The sequence below is a fragment of the Girardinichthys multiradiatus genome, chromosome 12 (genome assembly GCF_021462225.1).
Source record: "Girardinichthys multiradiatus isolate DD_20200921_A chromosome 12, DD_fGirMul_XY1, whole genome shotgun sequence".
Classification (NCBI taxonomy): Eukaryota; Metazoa; Chordata; class Actinopteri; order Cyprinodontiformes; family Goodeidae; genus Girardinichthys; species Girardinichthys multiradiatus.
Window position 1 is genome coordinate 1,201,948 of NC_061805.1, and position 25,570 is coordinate 1,227,517.

The window sequence follows — 25,570 nt, forward strand, 5'->3', positions numbered from 1 at the left end:
TGTGAATCTTTTTGGATGAAAGGACAGGTAATGGCAGTCCACCCAGTTACGTGGCCTTGTTGGCATATGCTGGCCTAACCTTTTATTAATATAAAGGTACATTGCCAAGGCTAAATGCTAATGAAAGCATAATGAAGGAGACCAATATGTCCTCACATATTGTCCTAATTCTAGAGCACATAAACTCCAGCCTCGGCCTTCTCATCATTACCTCGACCAATCTGCAGAGATTTTGAGCAATAATGAAGAAACCATGGCATATAAATAGAGGCAGGTCCAGGCACAGGTTGCAAGTTGATGCCAGGCACAAGGACAAAGCCAACAACCAATCAAGATCTGAACGTAAGAAACAGAGGTCAGGCTTACACCATCATGGGAAAGCTTCAGGTAAGCCATTTACTTGAATGATGATTACTTGATATCGGTATCCCATAAAACCTAATAGACGAGTGAATTACATGACATGAATTCAATGTTTTGTTTTTTAAGACAGATTTTAGTTAGAACATCAGGAAATGTGAACCCCACAACAAGGAGTTTCAGTTTCATTACCAATGGGCTTTGTAGCAAAGAGTTTTTCATGAATCTTTAATAGATTGTTTTGGAAAGAAATGGAAAACTTTTCCAACCTGTTTTTAAACTGCTATGAAGGTTAGGATTTTTTGAATATACTTTACCCAAAGATGGTCTCTTCCAGATGAGGGATTATTAGCCAGGGACCAGAGGGAGGCAGTCTCCAGAGCCTGATTGGCCCTCTCTGTCAATCAGTTTGTTAGAGCTTAAAAAATACCATGGCAGCATTACTCACAGTTTATAGATGTGGTGTATGGGTGTAAAGAGAAACTTTACACTCTGCATTTATCAATTTTTTACCACAGATCAAATGTTGGGCTGGTTTGTTATCAGTTGGCAGGTCATTTTCTCCCCCCTTTATGCTGGTCACTGTTACAGGGGGCTGGAGCCAATCCCATCTGTCACATGTTGACATTTGATGTTGATACCATTTTTCCCAGGGAATTCATAGTCATGCAGTCTTCCTTGTTGTGTGTATGCAACAGGCGCGTATCTTCCTGCTGTGCCTGTTGATCCTCCACCAGTGTCTGGCCATGCCACTAAGCAGCCAGTGCGTTGGTGAAACGTTATGCACCTACAGCTTGAAAGACTACTACAACCAGATGGTTGATCTACCCAAGGACATCAATACGCGCAGCCTTGCATCCTGGGTTTACCAGTGAGTATCTTTTTACGATATAGTCTTTTATCTTTTTTCTAAGATGCGAAACAAGTCATAATCCCTTGAAATCTACATTCTAACTAAACCCTGAAGGGTCTAACTGGACCTGGCAATTGTCTTTTTCTGTTCTAAATAATATTTCTTCCTGAAGAACAATGAACCCTGAGTAGTTTGGAAATGATTATAAAACCCTTCCCAAATTGGCAGGCCTTAAATGTTGCTTTTGTATTTATAAAAAGCCCCAGAATACTTGGTTTTAAATGAGCAATGACATTATGTCATTTTAACAAATTTGTTGAACACCTTTCATTGTGCAGATTATGTCATTTCATTGGTTGATGTTGTAACATGTGACTTGAGAATGTGTGAAATGAAAATATAATGGCCACATTATAATGCATGCATCATTTCAGACAAAAGGAAAATTTTAATTGGAATTTACTTTTGTTCAAAAAAACTAAATTAAACTACCATTTGAATTATGATTTACATTTCCCTCAATAAAAGCTTTAGATTTAACAAGATGAATAAAATGTGCTTAAGACTTGGAAGCTTTAAACTTCCAAAATGTCACTTTTTGCTGAAACGATGAATATTTGCCAAGCTGAAAAATATCTGATCTCATGTGTCAGTTTTAATTCAGATGGAAGTTAACTGGCAAATAGCTTTCACTAGATGAGAAAGTTGCCCTGCGATGGACTGGCGACCTGTCCAGGGTGTACCCTGCCTCTCGCCCATAGACTGCTGGAGATAGGCACCAGCTCCCCCGCGACTCACTATGGAATAAGCGGTAGAAAATGACTGACTGACTGACTAGATGAGAAAATAAAACTTTGCCTCTAAACTCTCCTTGTTTCCATTCTCTGTTAACAGAGAGAAAATTGACTTAAACCGAAAACCTCAGGTCATCTTTGAGGCCAGGTGCCAGGACAGTCAGTCTGGCGGGAGCTGCAACAGTGCCTTGGGACTAGAGACCATCCCTGTTACCCTTAGGGTGCCTGTTCTGAGGAAAAACGCCGCCTGCTTCCCCCTACCCAGCTACTCTGTAGAATTTGAGAACATTACTGTAGCATGCATATGTGCCTTACCCCGCACACAGGAAGAATTCGCACAAGGATGAAGTTCAGACATCTGGAAGTCTTTGTTTAGTCAGAGAAACATGTGCAACCTGTGATTAGAGAGAACTAGTTCATCTTAATCATTGTAATCATCAGTAATACAGTAAACTTTCAGTACATACCTACTAACAATTCAGCATAGTAAATAAAGATATGTCAGATTCATTTGTGTCATTATTGTGTTGAACAGCTTGTTTCACAGAATAAATATTCATGAAAAACAACAATGTGCAATAAATAAAAAGCTACACAGTTAAACGCCAGGTGGCTCCAACCACCTATGTGAAATGTAACTGAAAATGTATTTAAGTCATTCAATACCAACAGTGAAACACATGCATAGATTTATTAGACTCAGAGGGACATATGTGAAGTGTTTCTTTCCGTTTATTGTGATGATTATAGATTACAGCTAATGAACACCTAAACCTCAGTTTTTCAGAAAACTACAATTTTACATCAGACCAATAAATAATGGATTTTAATACAGAAACATGGGCCTGCTGAAGAATACAACCTTGTACTGTAGAGAAAAATGACCTTGGTGTTATTTTGTCCACTTCTCAAGCTGTGCACTCATGTAACTCTTTGAAGTTCTATTTCCATGTAGATGTTGTAAAGAATACTACATTTAATACATGAATACTCCAACAATAAATATCCCAGTAAATTTGAAGATTCCATGCGACCAAATAAAAAGAATCGCTCTTTGATTCAAAAATGTAATGTTATGACCTACACAATCATGGGGAAGAATAGTCACTTGTCCAGCAGATAAATCACTGACACTATCGACAAGGAGGGAAGTCACCAACAAAGCTGGCTGCTTGTAGGATGCTGTTTTCAAGCCTTTTCATGGAAAGTTGAGTGGAAGAAAAAAGTGTGGCAATATAGTGCAGAAACCACCAGGACAGCCACGGTCTTTACTGAAAGTAAATCGAAATGACTGTGACAAGGCAATCCATTTGCTGTGTAATATTTCTTTTTTGTTTCTTCTTGCAGATATAGGGTAAAGAAAAAACACCTAGAGCTAATTATTAGTAAAGATATGTGTAGTTTTTTACCAAAAATAAACCATAGAAAGCAATCTTATTTTTTTTATAAATAAAATAAAAGTAAAAAGTAAAGAAAATGTAACCCGTGTTAAAAGAAAACAATATTAGTATTATGGAAGTGATTTGTGTGACATTCTGTCAAATCAGCATTGAGCGGAAGCAACAGAGGTCCAATGTGACGCACAATCCTTGTGCAGATCTGTGAACACCAAGGATGGGACCCGCTGAGTCTAGATGTAGCCGTCAGGGTGGCAGCACATGGTGTGTGAGTCAGCAGCGTTTTCAACGAATCTCCTCTGCTCTTTGTCTGGCTGTGAAGGGCGTTTCTGTACGAGTTTACAACAGAGGAACTGTTCCTAGCTCAGGGTAAGGCGAAAACTTAACTTTCTGCTGGATTCAAATGAGCTTTTCTGCACCCATTTAACCAATAGCGTTTTACCTTCTGACAACACAGTCCGGTGTGAACATGGCCAGCCTTACATGCATTTTCAAATCATTTGGAGGTTTCAGTGTTTCGCTGAGTTTCTGCAGCTTTGACGCCCTTTTCTTTCTAAGGCAGATTGACCCGTACCGTTACTCTTCCATCTTCAGCTGTTCGCTTTTTGAACCAAGCTCACCTCAGTAACTGTTTTCTAAAGATCTGTATGGAAGTTTCTTTAAAGCGACTTCCTATGGGAGTGACTGAGAGCGCTGGGTCTCTGCTGGGTTATTTACGGAAGCTTGTGTCCGTGGATCCAGGCTTGGTTCCGTTTTATGGGTTTGTTCATTGATATAAAATACTGCGGCAATTGATCTGGGCAACAAAATTCTTAAAAGGTGTCTAACATGCTAAACGAATGTATTAGACATTCGTTTAGCATGTTTTGTCAAAGCAGGGGCGTTTCTGAAGAAAATCTCTTAATGGGCAACACAGCCCCCCAGAACCCCCTCTCCTCTTCCCCAAACTTATTTCCTATCTTGAATTTGGGACAACTTGCGACTAGGGATGGACACTTGCTGGAGAGGGTAACAGAGTTAGCAGTTGACCTTACATGCACTTTGTTGGGTCATTCTAATGAAGTTAATAATTTTGCGTAGCTGCAGTCTTTTAAGATAATAAAAAAATCCTATGAAATAAAGTAATGACCTTTTTTTTTTGTATTACACAAAGAGTGGTTTTTAACACAGAAATGATTAGTTTTGCATTTGTTTTTAAATTTACCCTTAATTTCTCAATAAATCTGTGTTTCCAGCTCTGTCTAGATTTCTGTAATGTTGTAATTTACTCATAAAAATCATAATACATACAGTAAATAAATCCAAGTCATTTGGATTTACTCTCATAACTGAAGCATACTTTGGTTTTTTGGCCAGTTCACTTTATGTGACAATTAAAAGAAGGCTTTTGTATATGTAAATGAATCATAAGAGCTTAATTTTATTTACTTTCGTCATGGTGGCACATTACATAATTCATCTATGTAAACATATACAGTTATTTATTTTTTTATATTATGTGGAAATGGTTTTACATTTTCTTTTTTATTATGCATTAAATGTGAAAGTTTAGTTTAAAAACTAAATGTTGTTGTTAGTCTATCCAAGTTTCTTAGAGTCATTAAAGACACCAGTCCCCAAGGTCTGGTGTCCTACAATATGTCTCTGCTTCTGCACACCTGACTTAAAGAATTAGATTATTAGCTTGACTACATGCTGAGGACACAATGTAGATATTTGATTCAGGTGTGTTGGACCAGGGGCACATCTAAAAGTTGCAGAACACCGGCCCTCGAGGCCTGGAGTTTGACGCTCTTGTTATAAATGTTGATGGCTGTTGGAAGTAAGGATCTCCTGTAGTGGTGTGTATTACAGCGGATCTGAAGACCTTCTGACCGAAGACACCCTGTTTTTGAGTAACAGTCTTGTGAGGAGGATGCTCCAACACACATAAAACAAAGGGGAGGAAATGTCTTCACTTCATCAATTTAATCTGAAAAATTAGTTGCTAGAATAATTATTTCTTTAAAACGTTGTTAGTGGCAACTCCAGTAAAATTGGAGAGTTTTTGTTTTTCCAAGTTGGTTAACATGCTCATCTACCTGGGGCGAACTAGAACATGTTCAGTAATTTTTTTAATCTATTGTTTATCAGATTGCTATCTGCTGCCAGAGATCTCAAAAGGCTGGGATGGAGGAGGAGGCCCAGTGCTTCCTGAGGAGGTTTGTGCAGGAATTCCCTGCTGCTCTGAAGGAAGACAGACCACTGCCAGTCAGCTCTCTGAGTCGTAAAGTCTCCTTGGAGGAGCTGCATGGAGAGAGCCTGGAGCTGGGCCAGAGGCTGCTGGCTGCTCGGTAGGGACATTTGAGACATTTCATCTTTTCTTTTGGCTTGGACTTAATTAGCCAAACATGCCTGCTGTTTGTTACATATGGCCATCTACCTTCAACACCACACGTAGAAGCTTGTTTAGGAGCTTGCAACCAAATATGCTTCTGTTCGTCTCCACCATGCTTACAGCATTACACCACAACAAGTTCTAAAAACCCTTAGAAAGCCTTTCTCCCCCAAACTTTTTTGGATGGTATTTTCCATCACATCAAAGGCTACCTTACATTTTTCATGTTTGCAAAATGTGATTTGTACTTAAAGGCTACACATGATACACGCAGTGAGACAGAGACTGGTCGATCCACTAGGCTTTCTTACCTAAATCTATCCACCATGTCTGTGTTTGGGCATGAGTCGTTGCATTCCTCACATGTTTTGGCAGCTCTCCCTTGCACTGCTCATTAATTATGCACTGTTAACTTTGCTGGGGGAAGCCGCTCTGCAGTGCTAAAATAAAAGTTAGTCAGCCTGTGTAAACAGTCAGAACAGAGAGTGTGATTCAGAATGAAGAAACAGAAAATCCTTCTGGATTATTGAGGTAGCTGAACACCTCTTATATTCTCCAGATTTTAAGTTTTTCTTTTTTTGTTTCCACAATATTGAAAGAAAAGTACAACTGACCTGAGTCACAAGGGAAGTTGTTCTGAATGCTTTCTCTCCACATTGTGTGTTGTGTATTGGCTGCATTGGATGCATAGAGAAAACAGTTGGGGAGCACAAATCCAAGCATGCAGTAGGCACCTCAAAAGCTCCTTTTTTCAGATTTGTCCTTACCTTACTAGGCTACCATACTGGATGCTGTTACTGTGGAAAGAAGTTGCCTATTTTCAATATCTGTTTAATGAAGCCAGTGGTATCACTGAGACATAAAAATCAGTTAGAAAGAAAAGCGTTTTTCACAACATGTTGAGAAATGTCTGCTTTTCCGTTTAGAGAGATTAGGACTTCAGGAGATAACAAGAAGGGTGAACAGAGTACAGTAAATTTGGTCAGTTTTAACCATTTGAGCTTTTGTGGACCATCCTGAATGTGAAAAGGTTGGCAGCCTTTTGGAAATTTTGGCTTTAATGATCTGCTTTCTTACCCTGCGATGGACTGGTGACCTGTCCAGGATTCAATTCAATTCAATTCAATTCAAAAATACTTTATTAATCCCAAAGGGAAATTAAATGTTGTTGTAGCTCATGAAGGTTTCTTCAAAGAGACGTTGTAGATGCTGATGGCTGTGGGCAGGAAGGATCTCCTGTAGCGCTCCGTCTTACAGCAGATCTGAAGAAGCCTCTGACTGAAGACACTCTGTTGTTGTAGGACAGTCTCATGAAGAGGATGCTCAGGGTTCTCCATAATGTTCTTCATTTTATGAAGAATCCGTCTTTCCACAATGATCTTCAGAAGTTCCAAAGGAGTCCCCAGAACAGAACCAGTCTTCTTTATCAGCTTGTTGAGCTTTTTTAAGTTAAGGCTGTTCCCTGCCTCTCGCCCGTGGACCGCCCGGCGATAGGGACCAGTTCCCCTGTGACCCTGTAGGGAAGAAGCAGGCATAGAAAATGGATGGATGGATAGATGAGTAACCGTGTGTTAGGAACACACAGGTACTCATATTTTGTTTGTTTGATTAGTAATTTAAGTTTAGTAAGCCAGGTAGAGTGGCGCCAGTTCTCCACATGAATGATTCCTTTGCAGTTTGAGATGGAAGAAGGGCCCAGGTCATGCCCACTGCTCATTGAGGAGAGTACAAATAACCAGTGTTTTCACAACAAAGTCTCCAGTAACATCAGAAAAATAGCTAGATTTGGCACTCATTGCTCCTTTGAATAGACAGGTTTGAACACTAGTGAAAAGTTGCCAAATTGGCAACAATGAACATAGTACATTAATGCCACCTTGTGGTAGCAGCAGGATGTTGCAACCATCTAGGAAAAAGTACTAACTTTGAGTCTTCTTATGGAGTAAATATTCTGCCCACTGAAGAGGTGCTATTTGTTGACAAGGCTGCAACTGATCAACGTGTCCTTAGCTGGAAATCCACGAGTAAAACCAACCATACCAAATGTAGAAATCTTGTGTCTCAGGCTTATCTGATCTGCTCGCATATATTCCAGTTTACTCTGTCAGGAAGAGTTCATATCCTGTCTACAGAAACACCATTGTTTCTCCAACGTCCTGCTTCCCAAATCCAGTTTTCTTTTCCATAGAAATGGCATTTCGTAAAGGTCCAGTAGTGACAGATGACTTGACTTATATTACTGTTTGACTTTACCTGCTGCTTCCTATAAATGTTACTTCTACTTAGACCTTTCTGGAGCAAATGTATTTCTGTTCTTCTATTTATCCCCCATCCATCTGTACAGTTGTGTGTTGCTGATGTCTGTTTAGAAAATGACCTATGTTCAGAACTTGATCCAGATGCATGTCCATGTGCGATTCAGAGCTGCTCCTTCAGGCTTTAGTGTGCTCCTGTGCCAAGCAGCGATCACCCAGCTTCTGAAGGAAGACCTGTCACTGTTTCAGTGTCCCCAGGAAGCTCAAGCAAGCCTGGAAGAGGAGGAAAAAGTATTCTGTAAGTTTTTTAGTTGCCTGCTATATGACGGGATTGTCAGTTTTGATTTGTAGGTATCCACTAAAACAGATCCAAGTAATCAGGATGTGCTGCTATTTATTAATATCTTTATATCTGGTTCTGTTCTACTTTCAGTACTTGAGTCAGAAGCAGTCCAACGGCTCTTCTTGAACCAGCTGATAGATGTAGCGCTGAGATGGAATCAAGAGCTCCCCAAGTACCCCTTGTCCTCTTCCCACAGCTTTCAGTGTTCTGTTCACGCCATCAAGAACACAAGGAGGAAGATGGAAGACAAACATGTGGTGCTGGCTGAATTTAACCAGCTCTTCGGGATCCAGGTACAGCCAATAAAACCCAAACACTACTCGTTACCAAGTTATCACAGAGCAACCTCATTGTTGCTCTGCCTCTCTCTGACCCGGGTCTAGGACGGAGTGGACCGTGCCTACTACGCTGTGTTCGATGGACATGGAGGGGTGGATGCTGCCACTTACGCTGCCACTCACCTCCATGTTGCTCTGAGCAAACAGGAGATGCTGAAGAGTGATGCTGACGTGGCTTTTAAAAGGGCCTTCAAGCACACAGACGACATGTTCAGACGTAAAGCCAAGCGGGAGGTATGACAGTGTTCTACAACATCCTGTTTTCACTTCATATACCACACTCTGTATGCTTTAGGAATCTATAATCAGAGTCGTGTGTGTCAACAGCGTCTGCGGAGTGGGAGCACAGCGGTGGCTGTGCTGATCCACGGTCAGCAGCTGACTGTGGCTTGGCTTGGAGACTCTCAGGCAATGTTGGTTAGAAAGGGACAGGGTGTTACACTCATGGAGCCCCACAAACCGGAGAGAGAGGTAATGTTATAACTGTGCTGCCAGAAAATTGGTTTGATGCTTTTTGGAAGAAATGTGTAATACACCTCCCTTCAGCAAGGTTTCCTGCTACAAACACCAGGGCGAACAGCACTAGTAACACCATCTCTACCTGCTTCACCTTGTCACATAGTTAAATAACGCTGAGTCAGTCAGATTTGAAGTTTGAAACAATTAGTAATATGATTTTACTTTTACCTTCTCCTTCTAATGACAGTAGAGAAACAGTAGACAGAAATCTTTCAATTCCTAGCTTGTCTAAAGAGAATATGGTCTTGTCACTGACATCATGTTTTCATCTTATTTTGTGAAGTCATGCCAGTATCTTGTCTGTTGTGATAATTTATCAGATGGTGAACTTTGGTAAAGTCTAAGGTTCAAAAAGTTGACAATAGGATAATATTCCTTTTACATAGTGAGACTCTGCTCCGTCAAAAATAACTCAAACTGAATAAAGAAGTTGGTTAAAAAATGCTCCCTGTGGTTCCAATACCATACCTCATATTAACAATCTTATGGAACAATACAGCTCCAAACCCTTCACCCGTTAGGAATGTGAACCTGAGCAAGAATCACCTTCATTAGATGGTAATCTTGTTCTGAGCGTTTATTACCTGAATAAACACCAGTTTATGGAGTCCCATAGACAGAGGAGACTTGGTAGTAAAAGCTTGGTATGAAACGTTGGTCCATTTGCAGGTCTCTGCCTGTTCTTGAGAGTTCTGAGAGTAGTCAGAGAAGGTTTTCTTTCAAGTGAGTTGTTACACAGCAGATACCTTTAAGTGTAAAAACAGCTCACATTTTCACTGGCCCATCCATTTATTTTCTACAGAAATGGATACGCATGTTGTTCCATGTCTACACAAAAATGATTTGATTAATGAATATATTAGTCGGTAAATTTTTGTTACAAAGGATCATTGGAGATAAATCCATTCATTGTTTCTTTCAGATGGTGCTATGCTAACATTCTAATTGCTAATATTCTTATGGATAGAAATGACTCAAGCAATGACCTTTTGTTTGTTTGGAGTGGCCTAGTTGTTAGAACAGGAGGTTTGTGTTCTGGAGGGAACACAAGGGGTCAGGTTCGTATCCCACAGATTACCACTGTGTCCCTGAGCAAGACCCTTAGCCCCAGAATGCTCCCCGGGTGCCGCACAATGGCAGCCCACTGCTCCCTGTAAGGGATGGGTTAAATTTCGTTGTAATGTACATGTGCAATGACCAATAAAGATGGTTATTATTATTTATTATTATTATCCACCATATTTTCTTTAGCAGTACTAAAGGTCAACATGATTAACTTTCCATAAAAAAAAAAGAATGATACTACCTGCACATGGTCTCTAAAATAAAATGGTGTCATTAAAAGTCATTAGCTTGCTGGCTTCTCTGTAATCTTGCTATTAAACAGAATAAATTACAGCAACACTCAACACTTTCTTCATCAGTGTAACAATGTTTGATTATTAATAAGGTTTGTGCACCTTTGATTTCCCTAAACCTCTGTGACTGGCCACATCTTACAGTATATTTATTGTTTCTGACCAGTATTTGGACAGCTTTAGAGTTAAACAGTTGAAACCAGCAGAGAGCTACATCATATGCAGATCCTGTGTGGACTGAAGAGGAAGATGTTTATGTTGTTCTCTTTTGTTCTCTGATTCACAGGATGAGAAACAGAGAATAGAAGATCTTGGGGGTTGTATTACGTTCATGGGTTGCTGGCGTGTTAATGGCACCTATGCTGTCTCCAGAGCCATCGGTAAGCTACAGTTTGCTGTTTATTTCCTAGAGATGCCTTTGTCCTTAATACCGATCTAAGTTGTATTTAAATATTTCTAAATTTGGTGCAACAGAGCAATCTAGGCAATTGCTTCCTTAAAAGCAAAGCTTTGCATATACTTAACAACTCAGTGGCTGTGAAATGCTATAAAACAACCACATATCATTCAAGCCAATTCACCATTCAGTTATTTTGTGATTTGTTGAATGCATAGATAACAAAATTCAATAAACCTTGTAGGCGTGTTCAGCTATATAGAAAGTGTTGGAAAAATCTAGAAAATGTTGGCATATCAGCTGATCAGGAGTCAACAACAACAAGGAGACCTCGAAAAGCACAACAACAAACCATTTTCAGTGCTGCTGCACAACTAACGCAAAAGCTGGAGCTGTTCTGGTGGGCTGATGCAGCCAGAAACCTCAACTAAGCGAACTAGGCGTTTCTCGGCTGAACAAAGCAGCACCATTGGTACCAACCCTCTGTTGTGAAACTGTAGATCTCTGCTAACCTGGTGTTATATCCCACTGATCCGAACTATTTTAGCTTGAGTTGTTTTAAATAGCTAAAGTCAGCTAAAACAGGTGATGACTGTACGCTTTCACCAATCATTTTACTACAGGTGATGAAACTGTAACTAATGATTTCACAGAACCTCACTTCAAAAAGTCTGAACTAACCTTTTAAGTCTTAATTTAGAGATAAGTTTTTCAATCTGAGATTTAAAGACAGACTTAAAACCTAAACTGTGAACATTTGAATTTCATCCCATTGAACAGTTTAGATAGAAACTATTTCTAGTGTTTCCTGCATTTAACAGCAGCTTAAGTTGTGCTAAAGTGGAATGAACAACACCACAGGTAACTAACTATTTATAGAGGTGATAAATGGCATCTGCATGAAAATGAAAAGCAGCAGTGATGCACTAATTCTAATAACCAGCAGGTGGCACTGATGAGCTTTGAAAGCCTCATAATGAACAATGGTTTCAACTGAAGTGGCTGTGAAGCTTTCATGGTTGAAGAAACCTTTACAGGCTTGTGAAATAAATTAACCAAATGATATCTTCTTCAGTGAAAAGGCCTTCCTGCCTGCACTGATGTGCTGTAAGTTGTTCTAAGTTTTCTCCAAGCTACTAATCCCATTCACATCCCTGCTCCAGGTGACTTTGACCAGAAGCCATATGTGTCCGGGGACGCAGATTCTTCAACCATCCAGCTGCTGGGGGATGAGGACTATGTGCTGCTGGCGTGTGATGGTTTCTTTGATGCCGTCAAACCTTCCGAGGTCCCAGAACTGGTTGTTGATGCACTCCAGGAGACTGGTGACCCTGAAGGTAGAGAAGATCATCCACCAAAACAAGTTGAAGATGGTGTGGCACACAGAGTTGCTGAGAAGTTGGTAGGTTATGCTAAGGCTGCAGGGTCCAGTGATAACATCACGGTAATGGTAGTGTTCCTGTGTCCGACCGGGCCGCTGCTGGCTGGAACTGGACATAGGCTCCACCTGTGAGCCATGGTCCTGTTTGACAGACTTCCTCATCTCCTGGACTCAGATGATGGCCCTCACATAAACACAACTGAGTGGGGAGGACAAAACTGCTTCCAACTTCTAGAAGTCAAATTATCCCCAGCCCATAATTGTGCCAGAATGGCACTTGTCTATATATCATACATGGATAAGAAACAATGTAAAAACCATGTTACTTGAGCTTATATGGGCTTTAAACGGGATTTACAATGGATCTCAAAATATACATACCCCTGTGGAAATAGCCAGTATTGTTACATCCCATAATGCAATACCCTAAATGACTAGAAACAATGCCTGCCTAAGAGATGGGGCTATACCCTGCACGGATAACCAGTCTGTCACAGGGCAACATGAACAAGACCAACAACCTTTTTACACACACACACACACACACTCACACACCTACCTGAGGGCAATTTACAGCGGCCACTTAGACTAACCTGCCTGTCTTTAGACAGTAGATGGAAGCTGGAGTACCCAGTGGGAACACGTGTAAGCATAGGGAGAACTACACTCAGAACGTGACAGATCACCATGCAACTGTCAGTAGGGATCCAACGTCTAGGTTCTGACTCAGTTCTCATGCATTTGCCCTCCATCTAAAGAAAGTTTTAGGAATGTTAGTTTTAGGTCTTGGTTAATGTCTGATCCATTAAAAGAAATAAAATAATATACTTTTTGGTAATTAATGGGTTAATTGAGAAACTGTTACCATGGTGATAAAAAGTCGATGTTCTCTAAGTTGCTGTAGTTAAATAATAATTTTTCACTTAAAAACTGTTACTATTTTTCCCTGCAACACATTGAGCCCAGCTAGTTCTGTTATTGGATCATGGGACTGAAAGCACGCCCTCCCCTGACTTGTTTAACAGTCCCTAACCCAAACAGAAAGTAGCCACTTGTCTGCTGAGTCTTGTGCACACTCACATTGGCAGAGCTGAGCAGTTGAGCTCACACACATCATGATGTCATCTGGGACTTTCCAAACAAAAAGTTCCACCTGTGCAGTCTTAGCATGGCATAGACTGCATGCGAGTGCACATGATTTCTCATAAAGGATGGTCATGCATGATCATTTCATTCAGTAATGCCAATAATTCATGGTTGGCCTTGTTTGGACCTTTGATCCATTTATTAGAGGAACATTTTAAAGCTGAAACTCCGCCTGGTTAGAGATTGTAGTGTGAAAGTAAAGCCTTTCCCCCTGTGACAGATTTCAACATATCATTTTAACCTGTATGTATTCAACTAACCTTATCAGATTTAATATATTGATTTATTTTGAGCTGTATAAGTTACATTTCAGAGTGTTCTCTTAGCACAGTTTAGTCATATCTGTGACAGTGAGGCTGTTACCATTTTAATCTGAATGTGTTTCAGGCTTCATCTTCTTAACAATCTGTTCTGTTGATGCCATCAGTATTAAATGCTTGTTCTGGATGGAACTGTGTTTTAAAGCTAAAGGACCCAAAGATCCTGGTTTTAATGTTCCTCATGGAAACGTCTAGTCTGTAGCCCCTTTCAGATCATAGTTCTGTAATAATTACTGTAATGGAACCTTTTGTTCTGTGCTAACGTCTCATGACTGTGTTAAACATATGATTTATCTTATGTCATGTCTTTATGCTTATGGACTCAGTGTGGAATAGATTTCTCTGCTTTGCCAGTCTGCAGAAATCAGCCAGCACTGATTTCTGCAGCTGCAAGAAATGGATAAACAGAAGTCAGTTCTCAGTCTGTCCTGTGAACAGTTTTGCGCTTCTCCTGTCCTTTGGTATAAAGTACATGTACTTACTCTGTAGGTCAGAGGTTACACTCTGATGCAGAAGCTCTGTGTTACAGTATTTGGTCTCATCTTGTAAGATACTTTAAAAAACCTGGCTGAGTGAGTCTTAGCTTAACAGTGATTGGATAATTTTATCGCTTCATCACTTTACACCCCCCCCTCCCCCCCACCCCCAGTCATGCCTTCACCATTACCGCCCTGTGCTCTGTGTCCTCCTTAAGTGGATCAGTATGTCCCCCCAAATCTCCAACCTCCAGTTCCACAATAAAAGCTTTCAGCTAATCAATGCAGCCAGAACTCATAGATCACAGCTTGAAAGTAAATCCTTAAAGGCGCTACTGGAACCTTTATAACTGTCTTGTAAAAGATAGCAGGCTAATAAAAGCTGACACCAAACTGTGCTGAGACAAAGTATTAAATGCCTTTTTTCATCTCTTAAGAAAATGTTGATGTTAAACTTGTTGGCTGGTGTACTAAGTCCAACTCTGTCAGTGTTATTTACTCATGTTTGATGATTCTTTTGAAAAAAGTTTATGTTTTTAGAAATGGTTACTAACCACGTCTCATTGGATATGATGTCACAATGTTACCTCTGAATATTCACTGATGGAACCATACTCTCTTACACGGTGTATTAATGACAGCGTTGGTTTTGCAGTTTTGTATTTACTAATGACTAAATAAAAAACATAATGGTAATCATTAACTTGTTGACTGAGAGTAAAATGGTGTAAAGTTTCTTGAAAATTAAGTGAAACGTGAGTTAAATGAAAATCATTTTATTAATTTTAGAGAGGATTTTTTTTCCCTTAAATGTACTCTTTGGTCAAATAAAACAAATCCAACAACTGTGCCTTTTTAGGTTATTAGGCCTCTTATAGTTAAATATAGTAGTGGCAGTATCATGCTGTGGGCCAAAGAAATGTGTATTTTGTTCGAGAGATGTATGGTGATATCTGGTAATACTAACAGATGATGAGTTTCTGTTTTTATTAATGGTCATTTATCAATAACAAGCACAGGTTTCTGATTCTAACGTACTGTATGTTTTATAGAACCAGAAGTGATTGAGTTCTTGTCCAGTATCACTTATGACCATTAAAAATCTAGATATATTGGAAAGCACATACACATGCCAGAAAAGAGACAGCAGAGCTTAAATGTCGATGTCAATAAATTTATATGCCAGTTAACCTGACTGCACATTTGAATTACAAGATTTATCTAACTTCATAATTATGTTTTTAAAAATGACTTGTTAAGAAACGACATTTTCTCAGTTTTGGACCTAGGCTGTCTATTTGCAACAGATACGAAAAGTTCAGTTCAATTCAGTTTAATTTATATAGCGCCAATTCACAACACGTGTCGTTTCAAGGCACTTTACAAAGACAATTCAATCAACTCATACAGATTTCAAGTCAGGTACAAACATTCCAATTAATCCTAACTATCACACAATAAGGTCAAATTCAGTTTATTATTCAAAATGGTTAAAAAGTTTTTCCATCTAAGGAAACCCAGCAGGTTGCATCCAGTCAGTGACTTGCAGCATTCACTCCTCCTGGATGAGCATGTAGAGACAGTGGACAGTCACTGGTGTTGACTTTGCAGCAATCCCTCATACTGAGCATGCATGTAGAGACAGTGGAGAGAAAAAACTCCCTTAAAGTTAGATCCATCCATCACTCTAAGCCACCTCAAAAAGGGTCCCATTGCCATTTTGACTGATCCCAAATTATTCATACATACAGCCCAAATACCAAGCACCAATTCAATGGAAACTGTTGGATGTTCTTGCACTGAACCTGACAAGTTTGCACATGTTAAACCTGCAATCCACTACCTTTTTATTTCAGACTCACTGTTAACTGACCCACTGCTTATTCACATCTTTGTTGGTCAGCCTGATGAATCACAGTAGTTTAGTTCACAATTCAAAGTTATTAGGTAACTTAAGCGCTAAATGCTCAGATAGCACCCTTTTAAAATGGACCTGACATAACTTAAAGACAGTACTGTTACAGTACTGTGCAGCCGTTTTTCATTCCTTCATCATTTGTTTTTTTTTTATAGCAGACATGCTACTTTACCAAGCACTTTCAGTCCAGCACCTCACCATTAAACTTGGCATAGCTTTAAATATGATCTTCAGACACTTTCTTGCTAACAGTTTGCCACAGAGGCACCATTCAGTTTTTTTTTATCTATCTCTGAGTCTTTAAAAAATAGGAAAGACTGATTGACATATAGTCGTGTTCTCGCACCAAGAGAGGGCTTCCCAAAGACTTAGTGTAGCAGCTAAAAAACCTGGCATATAGTGAATGATCAACTTAAGGATGAAGCATCTCACTGTCAGATGTTTTTTCAGCTGCTGTGGGTCCAGACTTCGATGCGACTCTTCTTCTGTCCTCTGTTTAGTTTATTATCATTCTTAAGACACTGCAAATAAGGCTGAGAAATACCAATGATTTTATTTAGATTTCTTTATTCTACAAGCACCTTATTACTTCTTCACATAGGTTTGCTGCTGATGTGCCGCACAAAGTTGCTTTGTACTTTGGAAAAATGAGACTCTTGTAGGGAGAGATTAGGGGAACAGAGCACTTGGTATGCTGACTGACTGAATGAGAATCTTAAATGCCTCTACAGTTTAGTTTGAAGTTTTTTTTGTAATCTTGTTCTAATTACATAATGTGGGCATGTAGAGCCAAAACACATTCCACATTTCAACATGAAGAATGCAAAAAGGTTGACACAAAAAGTCAGTAAAATTGTATTTTCTATAGTAAAAAACAAAATAATTCTAAAAGCTGTACAGTATATAAAAACTTAACTTTGCAAACAAAGTATAATACAATATCAAGAAGCTAAAGAAACTGGCCATCATGATCACTGGGTCATTTCTACCCACTCATTGCGTTTAGAGTGTCAATGTTTTGAAGCAGAACAGCAGAGTTGGAGCTCCACGCTGTCAGGTTTCAGCACAGACATCTACATTCTGGAGGTCGCCTGCTGTGTTGCTGAGCCTGAAGTGGAAGTCTGAACTGAAGCCGTTGTCAAGTGCACAGCTCCGGTCTTTCTGAGCCTAAAACCAACATCACAGACTGTCAGGATGATGCAAAAGATTTCCAAGACATTCACAATAGTTTCATTGTACAGAAACACCTCAAAGATTGAGCATTTGAGCTGATCTTACTTGTTTTTCAGATTCTGAATAATCTGTCCAATTCGCGACTTTGGATCCACACATTTTTCCTTGTTTCCCACTGTAATACTAGAAATATACAACAACAAAAACCCACATTAGAGACGTACAGAGAAGAAAACTGCAGAGAGGTGATGTCAGCTTTGCCTCACTCAGAAAGTAAGACAGTTACTTACATGATCTCAGTGCGCGGGCAGAAGGTACTTGGGTGGTAAATGACTGGCTCTGTCTGGATGTTCTGCAGTTTGACCTTGGTCAGGAGACTGTTGGAACACTTGCATTTATTCGACCTGTTGGCTGGTTGTCCTGTGGAAAGACCAATTGTGCCCTTGTCAGTCAAAATAACAAGGAGCCCAAAAGCATAACATTTAATGAATGTAAGCAATTTCTTTTGCCCTCACATACTTGCTCAGTTTTTGAAACATGACACAAATACATTCCATACATGAGGTTTTCACAGTACCTTGTGCACAGATGAGAAGCAGGCAGAAGAGAAAAGCAATGAGAGCTGACTTCATATTGTAGGTGCAGAAGGCTTCCAGGATCACTCCACAGTGTCTGTTGTTAATCTGGGCTGCTGACGCTCTGATGCAGCAGATAGTCCTCCTGTTTTAAAGAGACCTGACCACAATAGACAAAACTGTACAACATGATGCAATAGTTTCACTTTCCACTGTGTTTCCCTTTCCTTGCTTCTTCCTTTTTCTTTCACAAAGCCTGTTTCCAAGAAACTCTAAAAATAAACATTATTTTCAGTTTTGTTTGAAGCTTTTTTGCCTGCACAACTGCTCTAATGTTATACTTACAACTTACTAGCAAGCAAAGGTTGTTTGTTAAACCTTTAGCTCATAAATCACAAAATAAGAGAAATTACTCACAGTGCTCAAACCTACTGAGATTTGTGATCAGATTAAACTTTTTGTATTTACCATTATCAGTAAGAGCTGTTAATGGAGCAGCAATTGCATCTATGAACTGAATAAAAGTCAACAAAAAAGTTGGTTTCCTGATATGTGAGGACATCCATCTATTGTCTATTATCGCTTATCCTTGCCCAATAAAAATTAAACTGCATGCACAACTTGTGAAAATTTAAAAACAAGAAAATTGTTGGAGCTTTTGTGGAGGTGGTCTGTTAAGAGGGTCACCCAGGGCAGATCCAAATTATGCTGGAGGGTCTACCATATTTACACATGGCCTGGGAACACCTTGGTGGTTTCTTAGAATGAGCTGGAGAGAACTGCCATGAACAGGGATGTCTGCAAAAGTTGGCTCTACAAAGTACTGACTTTAGGGAGGGTGAACAGTTATGTATGATGAAGTTTTGTCCTATTTTGTTGTATTTGTTGTTTGCTTTACAATAAAACAAATACACATTCAATGTTGTAGGCATGTTCTGTAAATGAAATGGTGCAAACTCTCAAACAATCCATTTTAATTCCAGGTAGTGAGGCCACAAAACATAAAAAATGCCAATGGGTAGTAAATACTTTGCAAGACACTATAGATACAGCTGCATCATCAGAAATGAAATCTCTGCAATGCTTTGTTATGATGCTGTTCACAGCGACTACAGGGAAAAAAGAAATTATTACGAGCACTCAAGCCTGAGGAACTCCGAGAGTTCATTTTGTGCAGGTGAGAGTCGCATTATTTATATAAACAGTGAGTTCTATTTGACTAATATGATTTAAGCCAGTTAATACTGTTCAGTTTATGAACAATGTATACATTTGCTTTTTGATTTGCTGATGTGTTGAACAGAAACGTTTGTATATAGTGATGCAGTCACTCCAAGGTCACATCTTGTTGTTTACACAGATCCCACTGCAGACAGGACTTTCTAAAGAGGATGTGCTGAAAGTGAACGTGTGGTTTGAATATGACTTCTACTGGTAGCTAAGATTCATAAATAGTGCAAAGAAACTTTTACATAATAAACAATTTGCTTTCTATTTACAAAAAAGAACTTGAATAAAAGGTTTACTCCAATTACAGACCAGTTTGTTACAGTTATTCAATGTAGATTCAGCAGACTGTTTTACAGAAATGGGATGTGAAACTAAAACCAACCAGATGAGGGAAAACACCAGCCGCAGTATTAACACCATAAACGTATTAAAGAGCACATGGTTAATTTTTTTAGGATAAAATCCTTAATTCAGAGAAATGATACACCCACTCAGAAATCAAACTCATATCAAATTATTCTGTAGTTTTATGGATTCTGAAACCAAAACAAGTCTGTATTAGATCCTAAGGATGAGTGAAATTCATTTTTTTTTTACTTTTTGTTCATGTCCTAGTATGAGAAAAAAATCTGTGAAAAACTATTATTTTAGCTGCAGCTTTAGCTTTAGCTTTCATAGGTTAAAAACAGTTTTAAACAAGATGGTGCTGTTTGGATGTAAAAATATAAGATCAAAAAATATTGGACAATATCTTATATACCTAAAATACTTTCTCCTGATGCAGTAGTCTATTTCTGGTTATCACATTGTTTTGGACAGTGTATTGATACGGTACAGTAGAACTTAGCAGCTTTGTTCAGTATTTTGTTGCATGTGCCCTAAATAAGGTTAAATTTACAGTCAATCGGGTGACTGGCTTTTAGGATTGATAAAGTTCTGTGTTTCCAGTATGTTTGTTGATCATTATCTTGTTGTAGGTGAAGGTCTGTCATAGGAATTTGGAGGCACTTAAGTAAAATGTGAGCAGATTACAGCAGAATTTCCTGCAGAAGCTGCCATCTGCGGCAATTAATCAGCAGAGAAGTGTTCCTGTACCTGTGGCAGCCTCAAATGCCCAAATCAAATCACTACCATAACCAACGCATCATTCGAGCCACTTCTTTACTGTCCCCACACTGTCATTATAGTGTTCTATAGTATATTGTTTGTTCTTGATGATAATCAAAACAGGGGATTTATGTAAGTCTAATGATGCTATGCCTGTTTTTTAGCCACAAAATAACATCTGTTAACATTATTGGAATGCCTGTTCTCCTTGTGGTGAACAATGGCAACTACAGACTGTTTGAACATGCCACTCTATCTAATCAAATAAAGCAATGAAGCAAACAGCCTCACTACTGAGGAACAACTGGGAAGCCATTTGTTACAAATATTAGGTTCTTTTTACAAAATGAAAAGCATTACAATATGATTCAAAATATATAAGCTACGAATTGTAATCTATACAATTCAAGTAGTTATAAAGTCAAACTTCAACCACATTGTTAAAATGAATTCAAAAGTATATATTCCAGACTTTTAAAAGTACTGCTACATGAACAAAAGTACAATAACAGTTGGTTAAAGGAAAATGCAGGTGCGTTCAGTGACACGTGGACTGTTCAGCCCAACCCCACTGACCTTGAATGGCACAATTTGAGATATAGCCAAAAATAACAATTTCACATGATGTGTGGGTTTTAGTTCCACCTTAGATCTTATTTTCTTGATATCTACCTGCTTTCTCTCCTGAGTATTAAGTTTTTTTTTCTTGTTTTTGGTTCCTGTATCAATTTCTGTTTGTCTTCTCTGTTTCCTTATCTATTTCCTGGGTATCCTCAGCACACTGACTCAGGCACATGTTGTGGCTATGGCAAGATGTACGTGTAAACATTCGAATCCTTGACGTCAGTCATAATTTTTCAGCACAAATTCTGGCCTCTAATTCTTGTTTTACTAATTCTATTGACTAATGATAAATATAAATTTAACTAGTTGACTAGCACAGCCTAAACGTGCCTTAGTGGCTAGATTGAGATCCTTGGCTAGATTAAAATCTTTGGCACTTCTTCAACTAAAAATGTCAAAAAGTTAACTAGTGCAACAAAAAGACAAATTTTTACTGCTTCTAAATTTGCAAAGTAGTTTACCAGTGACACGCAGTTTGCCCTAAATGTTAACTGGTAATGCCTAAAATGTGCATTTGTTCAATAGTTAAAATGGTTCCATTTCAGCCTTCCTACATTTGCCCTCCCATTGAGCTAAACGAAAACTTGGTTACTAGTGCAGCTCTAAATTCACACTAGTAGACCACAACAATTTTAAAAAGCCCGTAGTCAATAAGGAGGGTTGAAAATGCTTTAGCTAGTCAACTAGCAATCATTTAAGGCTCTACTAGTTTATATGTAAGATGTATTAAACTTTTAGCAGTCAACTAAAAAACATCTTGAGCTTTATTTGTGCTTTTTAGCTGCAATTCTTAATTAGTTTACATATTTTTAAATGTAATAGTTCACTAGTATGGTAAGTAATAACAAGCTTCAGCTAGTTAACTTGTGCATTTTAGGTGTTTCTAGGTAACATTTAGTCCCCAAGCAGTGTTACTTGTATGAGCATCTTTTAACTGTACTAGTTAACTAGTGAGTACACTAGTTAGCTAGCTGACATTTTAGCTGTGCTAGTGAATAAGTGGGTCCTAGTGAGCTAGTGTGCCTTTTATGCTCTGCTAATCAGGTAGGGGGATTTTAGAACCTGATAACAGACTAGTTTGAACATTTCTGAATTACTAGTAAACTAATAGGCTGAACTTGTTGACTAATTAACATATTTTTTGAATGCCTGCTAGTTAACTAGTGTGACATAATTTTCTTTATTTCTTTATTTTTTTTCTCAGGTGTTCTGTCTAGGTATTTCAGGTACACCATATGGAGAAGCTGGTTGCCTGAATATTTCAGAGCCGTTTTCCTCATCTGGAAATTACATTTTAATTGTGTGATTGACTTTGTTGAATCAAGACTTCATCTGGCATCAAAGTAGACAGGCCACAAGAAGAACCAATGTTTGTATGACCTTTAACCATTTGGATTATTTGTGTATGAAGGTGTTGGTGGGTGGACATGGTTGTTGAATAATTCAGCCAAGTTTTTCATTCACAAGTCTACTAGCCAAAACTTTTCTATTATTACATTTTGATTTAATAGTAGAACTTTTGGTCAGACCTGTTGGAAAACACACCACTAGTTGGCAAAAAGTCTTAATAACAAGATATATTCTTGAACTAGTAAAGCAAAGTATTCAATTAGTCTGAGCGAATCTCTAACTAGTACATTGTAATGACATACTACTAGGCAATATTCATGTCTGATTTCAAGGACATCAAATATTTACACAACTTGCCATAGTTTCCTTTATGACTGCCAGACCATAAAAGCTTTATGTCTTTCAATTCAGATGGCAACACTTTTAGTTTCATTTCTGGTTTCCCTGCCTTTACAGTAGCTTGGTTTCATTTTTAACAATAAGGTTAACAATTCTGAACCGACTTTATACATAAGGTTCTGTGTTGGAGAGAATCTGTAACACGTCTGTTGTTTTGCACTCCACCGGCATCCCTGTAAGGTTACTGAGAGGATTCGAGGAAGAAAACTGTCCCTACCAAATACAAATGAAACACTGGAAAATGAATGCAAACAACCAACAGAACAATTCTGAATAACCTTTTCAGACATTGTACAGTAGGTTGTCCTCAGTATTAAGTTTTGTTACAATGCCAAATTAGCTTCATTTTAATTTAATGAATTATTTTTTTTAGAATTTAGAACAAATCTAGAATACTTTTTTTGTTGTTGTTTGTTAACCGTGTCCTGTCTGGCAGAATTGTTGTCTGAGTGCCAAAAAAAAAGTCCAGCAGATTTACTTTCACAAGTGGAGCATTACAGCTAACGCTTTAAAGCTCTGCTTGATATTTATAAAAAGAAACTTTATTAGAAACTGCTTTGGCATTATTACAGTTGTTACGGACACGGAGACAGAAATGAAAAGGAAAATAATAAGAAGCAAGAAAGAGTGAGAGGTGGGACAAAAACGACAGAGAAAATAATGGAGGAAAGAAAGAAAGATGAAGAGAATACAAGATAACACCCTGCTTGCTTCTACACCAGCAGAAATGTTCGTATTACCATCTTTTTTACCAAAAGGTGCACGGTACTTATGAATGCAAGATGTATTTAGTGGTAAATGCAGCTCAATATAGAACATTTGTGTATCTGTTAACACCTGAATCTAAACACCTGTGGATCTGAGCGTGAGCGCGCTTGTGTATACATGGTTTCTCTATAAAAATATGCAATAGCGAGTGAGAGGAGCCACAGACCTGCCCCCTGGACCCGGGACAGATACGGAGGAGATCCGAGCCACAGACATCCAAAGGCCCCCCAGAGCACAGGAACCCCAGGAGAACCCCGGTCAGGACTACCGCAACCCCACCAGAGAAGAGCAGGGGAGAGTCCCAGGGGAACCACCCAGCAGCCACAGTGCAGAAGCCCCAGGGAGCTGTAGCGACGAGCCCACAGGCCCCGCTGTCAGCTGCCTACTGCCGAGCAGATCCAACAATGGACCCAGAGACCCCCCGGGACATATCACTCCCCAAGCAGAGGCTTGACAGAGCCCAGGAGTCCAGGCCCCGGCAAGCAGCCACCGGGAGTGAGCCAGCACACACCAAAGCACCCAGCCCCGGATACCAAGAACCATAGTACAACGCCGGGCAGAGACACCAACTACTGGCAGGGAGTGTGACAGAGAGGGAATAGGCCCCTCATTTGATGGGGGGCCTAAACTGATCCAGGACAGCACAGCCCCTCTCCAAGCACTCCCGCCACGTCCCGCCCTCACCACACAGCGCGCCACGACAGCAAGGCAAGGGCCCCGCGCAACGCCACCCCAGCCCCCACCCACAGGCGCATCAGGGGAGACACAGTCAAGCACCAAGCTCACAATGGAACCCCCAACCCCACACCAAGGTGGGACAAACTCACCCGGCAAGAGATCCCCAGCCACCGCTTTCATCCTTATGCCTATATAACATCCCACATAGCAAGATGTTATGGTCAGGTACATAAATGAGTCTCTTAGAATAGGTATTATCTGTCAGTCCTCTTCACCAGTCGGTGCAGTTTTTTTGTTGAGAAAAAGGATCGATTATAAATGTCTGAAACAGATAACTGTAAAGAATATTCTCTACGCCTCATCTCAGCAGTCTTTGAACCAGTCCAAGATGCCATCTTATTGTCCAAACTGGACCTCAGAAACGCACATCACCTTGTTCGGATCCGTGAAGGGATGAATAGAAGACAGCTTTCAAAACGCACATAGGATTGAATACCTGGTTATGCCTTTTAGTCTCACAATTGCTCCTACTGTGTTCCGAGTCATGATTAACATCCTCAGAGATTTCCTTAATATCCTCGTGTTTGTCTATATGGATGACATTTAGAATTTTTTCTAGAAGCCTAGAGGGACATCAGTCACATGCCCAACAGGTCCTGCAGTGACTGTTGGAGAACCACCTTTCTTGAATTACCAAAAAGTGTTAATTTCAACTAAAAACCATAACTTTTCATGGATTTGTATATGAAGGTGGACAGGTGAAGACTGTCCCGGACAAAATACGAAAAGAACTGCAATGTGTTCTGGGGCTCGGCAATTTCTATAGGCGATTCATCAGAGATTTAAGTCTGGTTGCCTCACCTCGTACTCCCCTCATCTCTACAAATAACTTCTCCTGGTCTGCTGATGCAGCCTTTGGCAATTTAAAACAACTTTTTTCACAGCATCAATACTAACTCACCCTGATCCATACTCACACTTCATCTGAGCCAGTTTTCAAGCCTATAGGAAAGAAAGAGAGTACATTCATATCCACAACATATCATGCTTATTTATGGACAAATAAACATGGAGAAATTATTATCATTAATATTGAAATTGAAAGTTTTATTTCAAGACATGATGCAATTGAGTTGAGTAAGAAAAGATAACCTAACCTTCAAATAACTAGGAGGTTCTTCTCTAATAACTGAGTACAGAGGATAAAACCACCAGGTTACCACAAAACTGTAACCTGCATTGATTTAGAAAACTGATGGATTTCAGGGCTTTTCGAGCAGTGCTATATAACCTCCAAACCTATGATACAAAGAAAACAAGCCACAATGAAAAATAAAAGCAAAATGTTACTAGATCGTAATTGATCTAAAATATGTGTTTGTGCATGCCGTATTTAACTTCCAGAAACACAAGACAGAAGGAAACAGTTTGATT

General features: G+C 39.3%; 2 protein-coding genes across 4 annotated transcripts; one reads left to right on the plus strand and one right to left on the minus strand.

Annotated features, from left to right (window-relative positions):
- Positions 1–3,631: 3,631 nt before the first annotated feature.
- On the plus strand, positions 3,632–15,017 carry ppm1f (protein phosphatase, Mg2+/Mn2+ dependent, 1F). Of its 3 annotated transcripts, none has more exons than XM_047382173.1 (8): positions 3,632–3,773; positions 5,538–5,737; positions 8,204–8,334; positions 8,470–8,672; positions 8,763–8,951; positions 9,045–9,188; positions 10,881–10,974; positions 12,155–15,017. In XM_047382173.1, the coding sequence occupies exons 2-8, from the start codon at positions 5,574–5,576 to the stop codon at positions 12,502–12,504; spliced, it is 1,275 nt and encodes a 424-aa protein (XP_047238129.1). In that variant the 5' UTR covers positions 3,632–3,773; positions 5,538–5,573; the 3' UTR covers positions 12,505–15,017. The 3 variants fall into 3 exon arrangements, with proteins under 3 accessions (XP_047238129.1, XP_047238130.1, XP_047238131.1); XM_047382174.1 differs by lacking the exon at positions 3,632–3,773 and adding an exon at positions 5,213–5,344; XM_047382175.1 differs by lacking the exon at positions 3,632–3,773 and adding an exon at positions 5,225–5,245.
- A 1,749-nt stretch (positions 15,018–16,766) lies between these two features.
- On the minus strand, positions 16,767–18,142 carry LOC124878156 (C-X-C motif chemokine 11-like). Its single transcript, XM_047381985.1, has 4 exons — positions 17,983–18,142; positions 17,696–17,825; positions 17,511–17,588; positions 16,767–17,399 (listed from the first exon to the last, which is right to left on the minus strand). The coding sequence occupies exons 1-4, from the start codon at positions 18,035–18,037 to the stop codon at positions 17,306–17,308; spliced, it is 357 nt and encodes a 118-aa protein (XP_047237941.1). The 5' UTR covers positions 18,038–18,142; the 3' UTR covers positions 16,767–17,305.
- Between the last annotated feature and the right edge of the window lie 7,428 nt (positions 18,143–25,570).

Bases quoted from the DNA above. Each gene is read 5' to 3' on its own strand.
- ppm1f (XM_047382173.1), top strand. From the start codon at position 5,574: ATGGAGGAGGAGGCCCAGTGCTTCCTGAGGAGGTTTGTGCAGGAATTC. The intron at 5,738-8,203 runs GTAGGGACATTT...TGTGCGATTCAG, and splicing joins CAGAGGCTGCTGGCTGCTCG to AGCTGCTCCTTCAGGCTTTA. The intron at 8,335-8,469 runs GTAAGTTTTTTA...TTCTACTTTCAG, and splicing joins AGAGGAGGAAAAAGTATTCT to TACTTGAGTCAGAAGCAGTC.
- LOC124878156 (XM_047381985.1), bottom strand. From the start codon at position 18,037: ATGAAGTCAGCTCTCATTGCTTTTCTCTTCTGCCTGCTTCTCATCTGT. The intron at 17,826-17,982 runs GTACTGTGAAAA...GTCTTTCCACAG, and splicing joins GCTTCTCATCTGTGCACAAG to GACAACCAGCCAACAGGTCG. The intron at 17,400-17,510 runs GTAAGATCAGCT...TGTTGGTTTTAG, and splicing joins ATTCAGAATCTGAAAAACAA to GCTCAGAAAGACCGGAGCTG.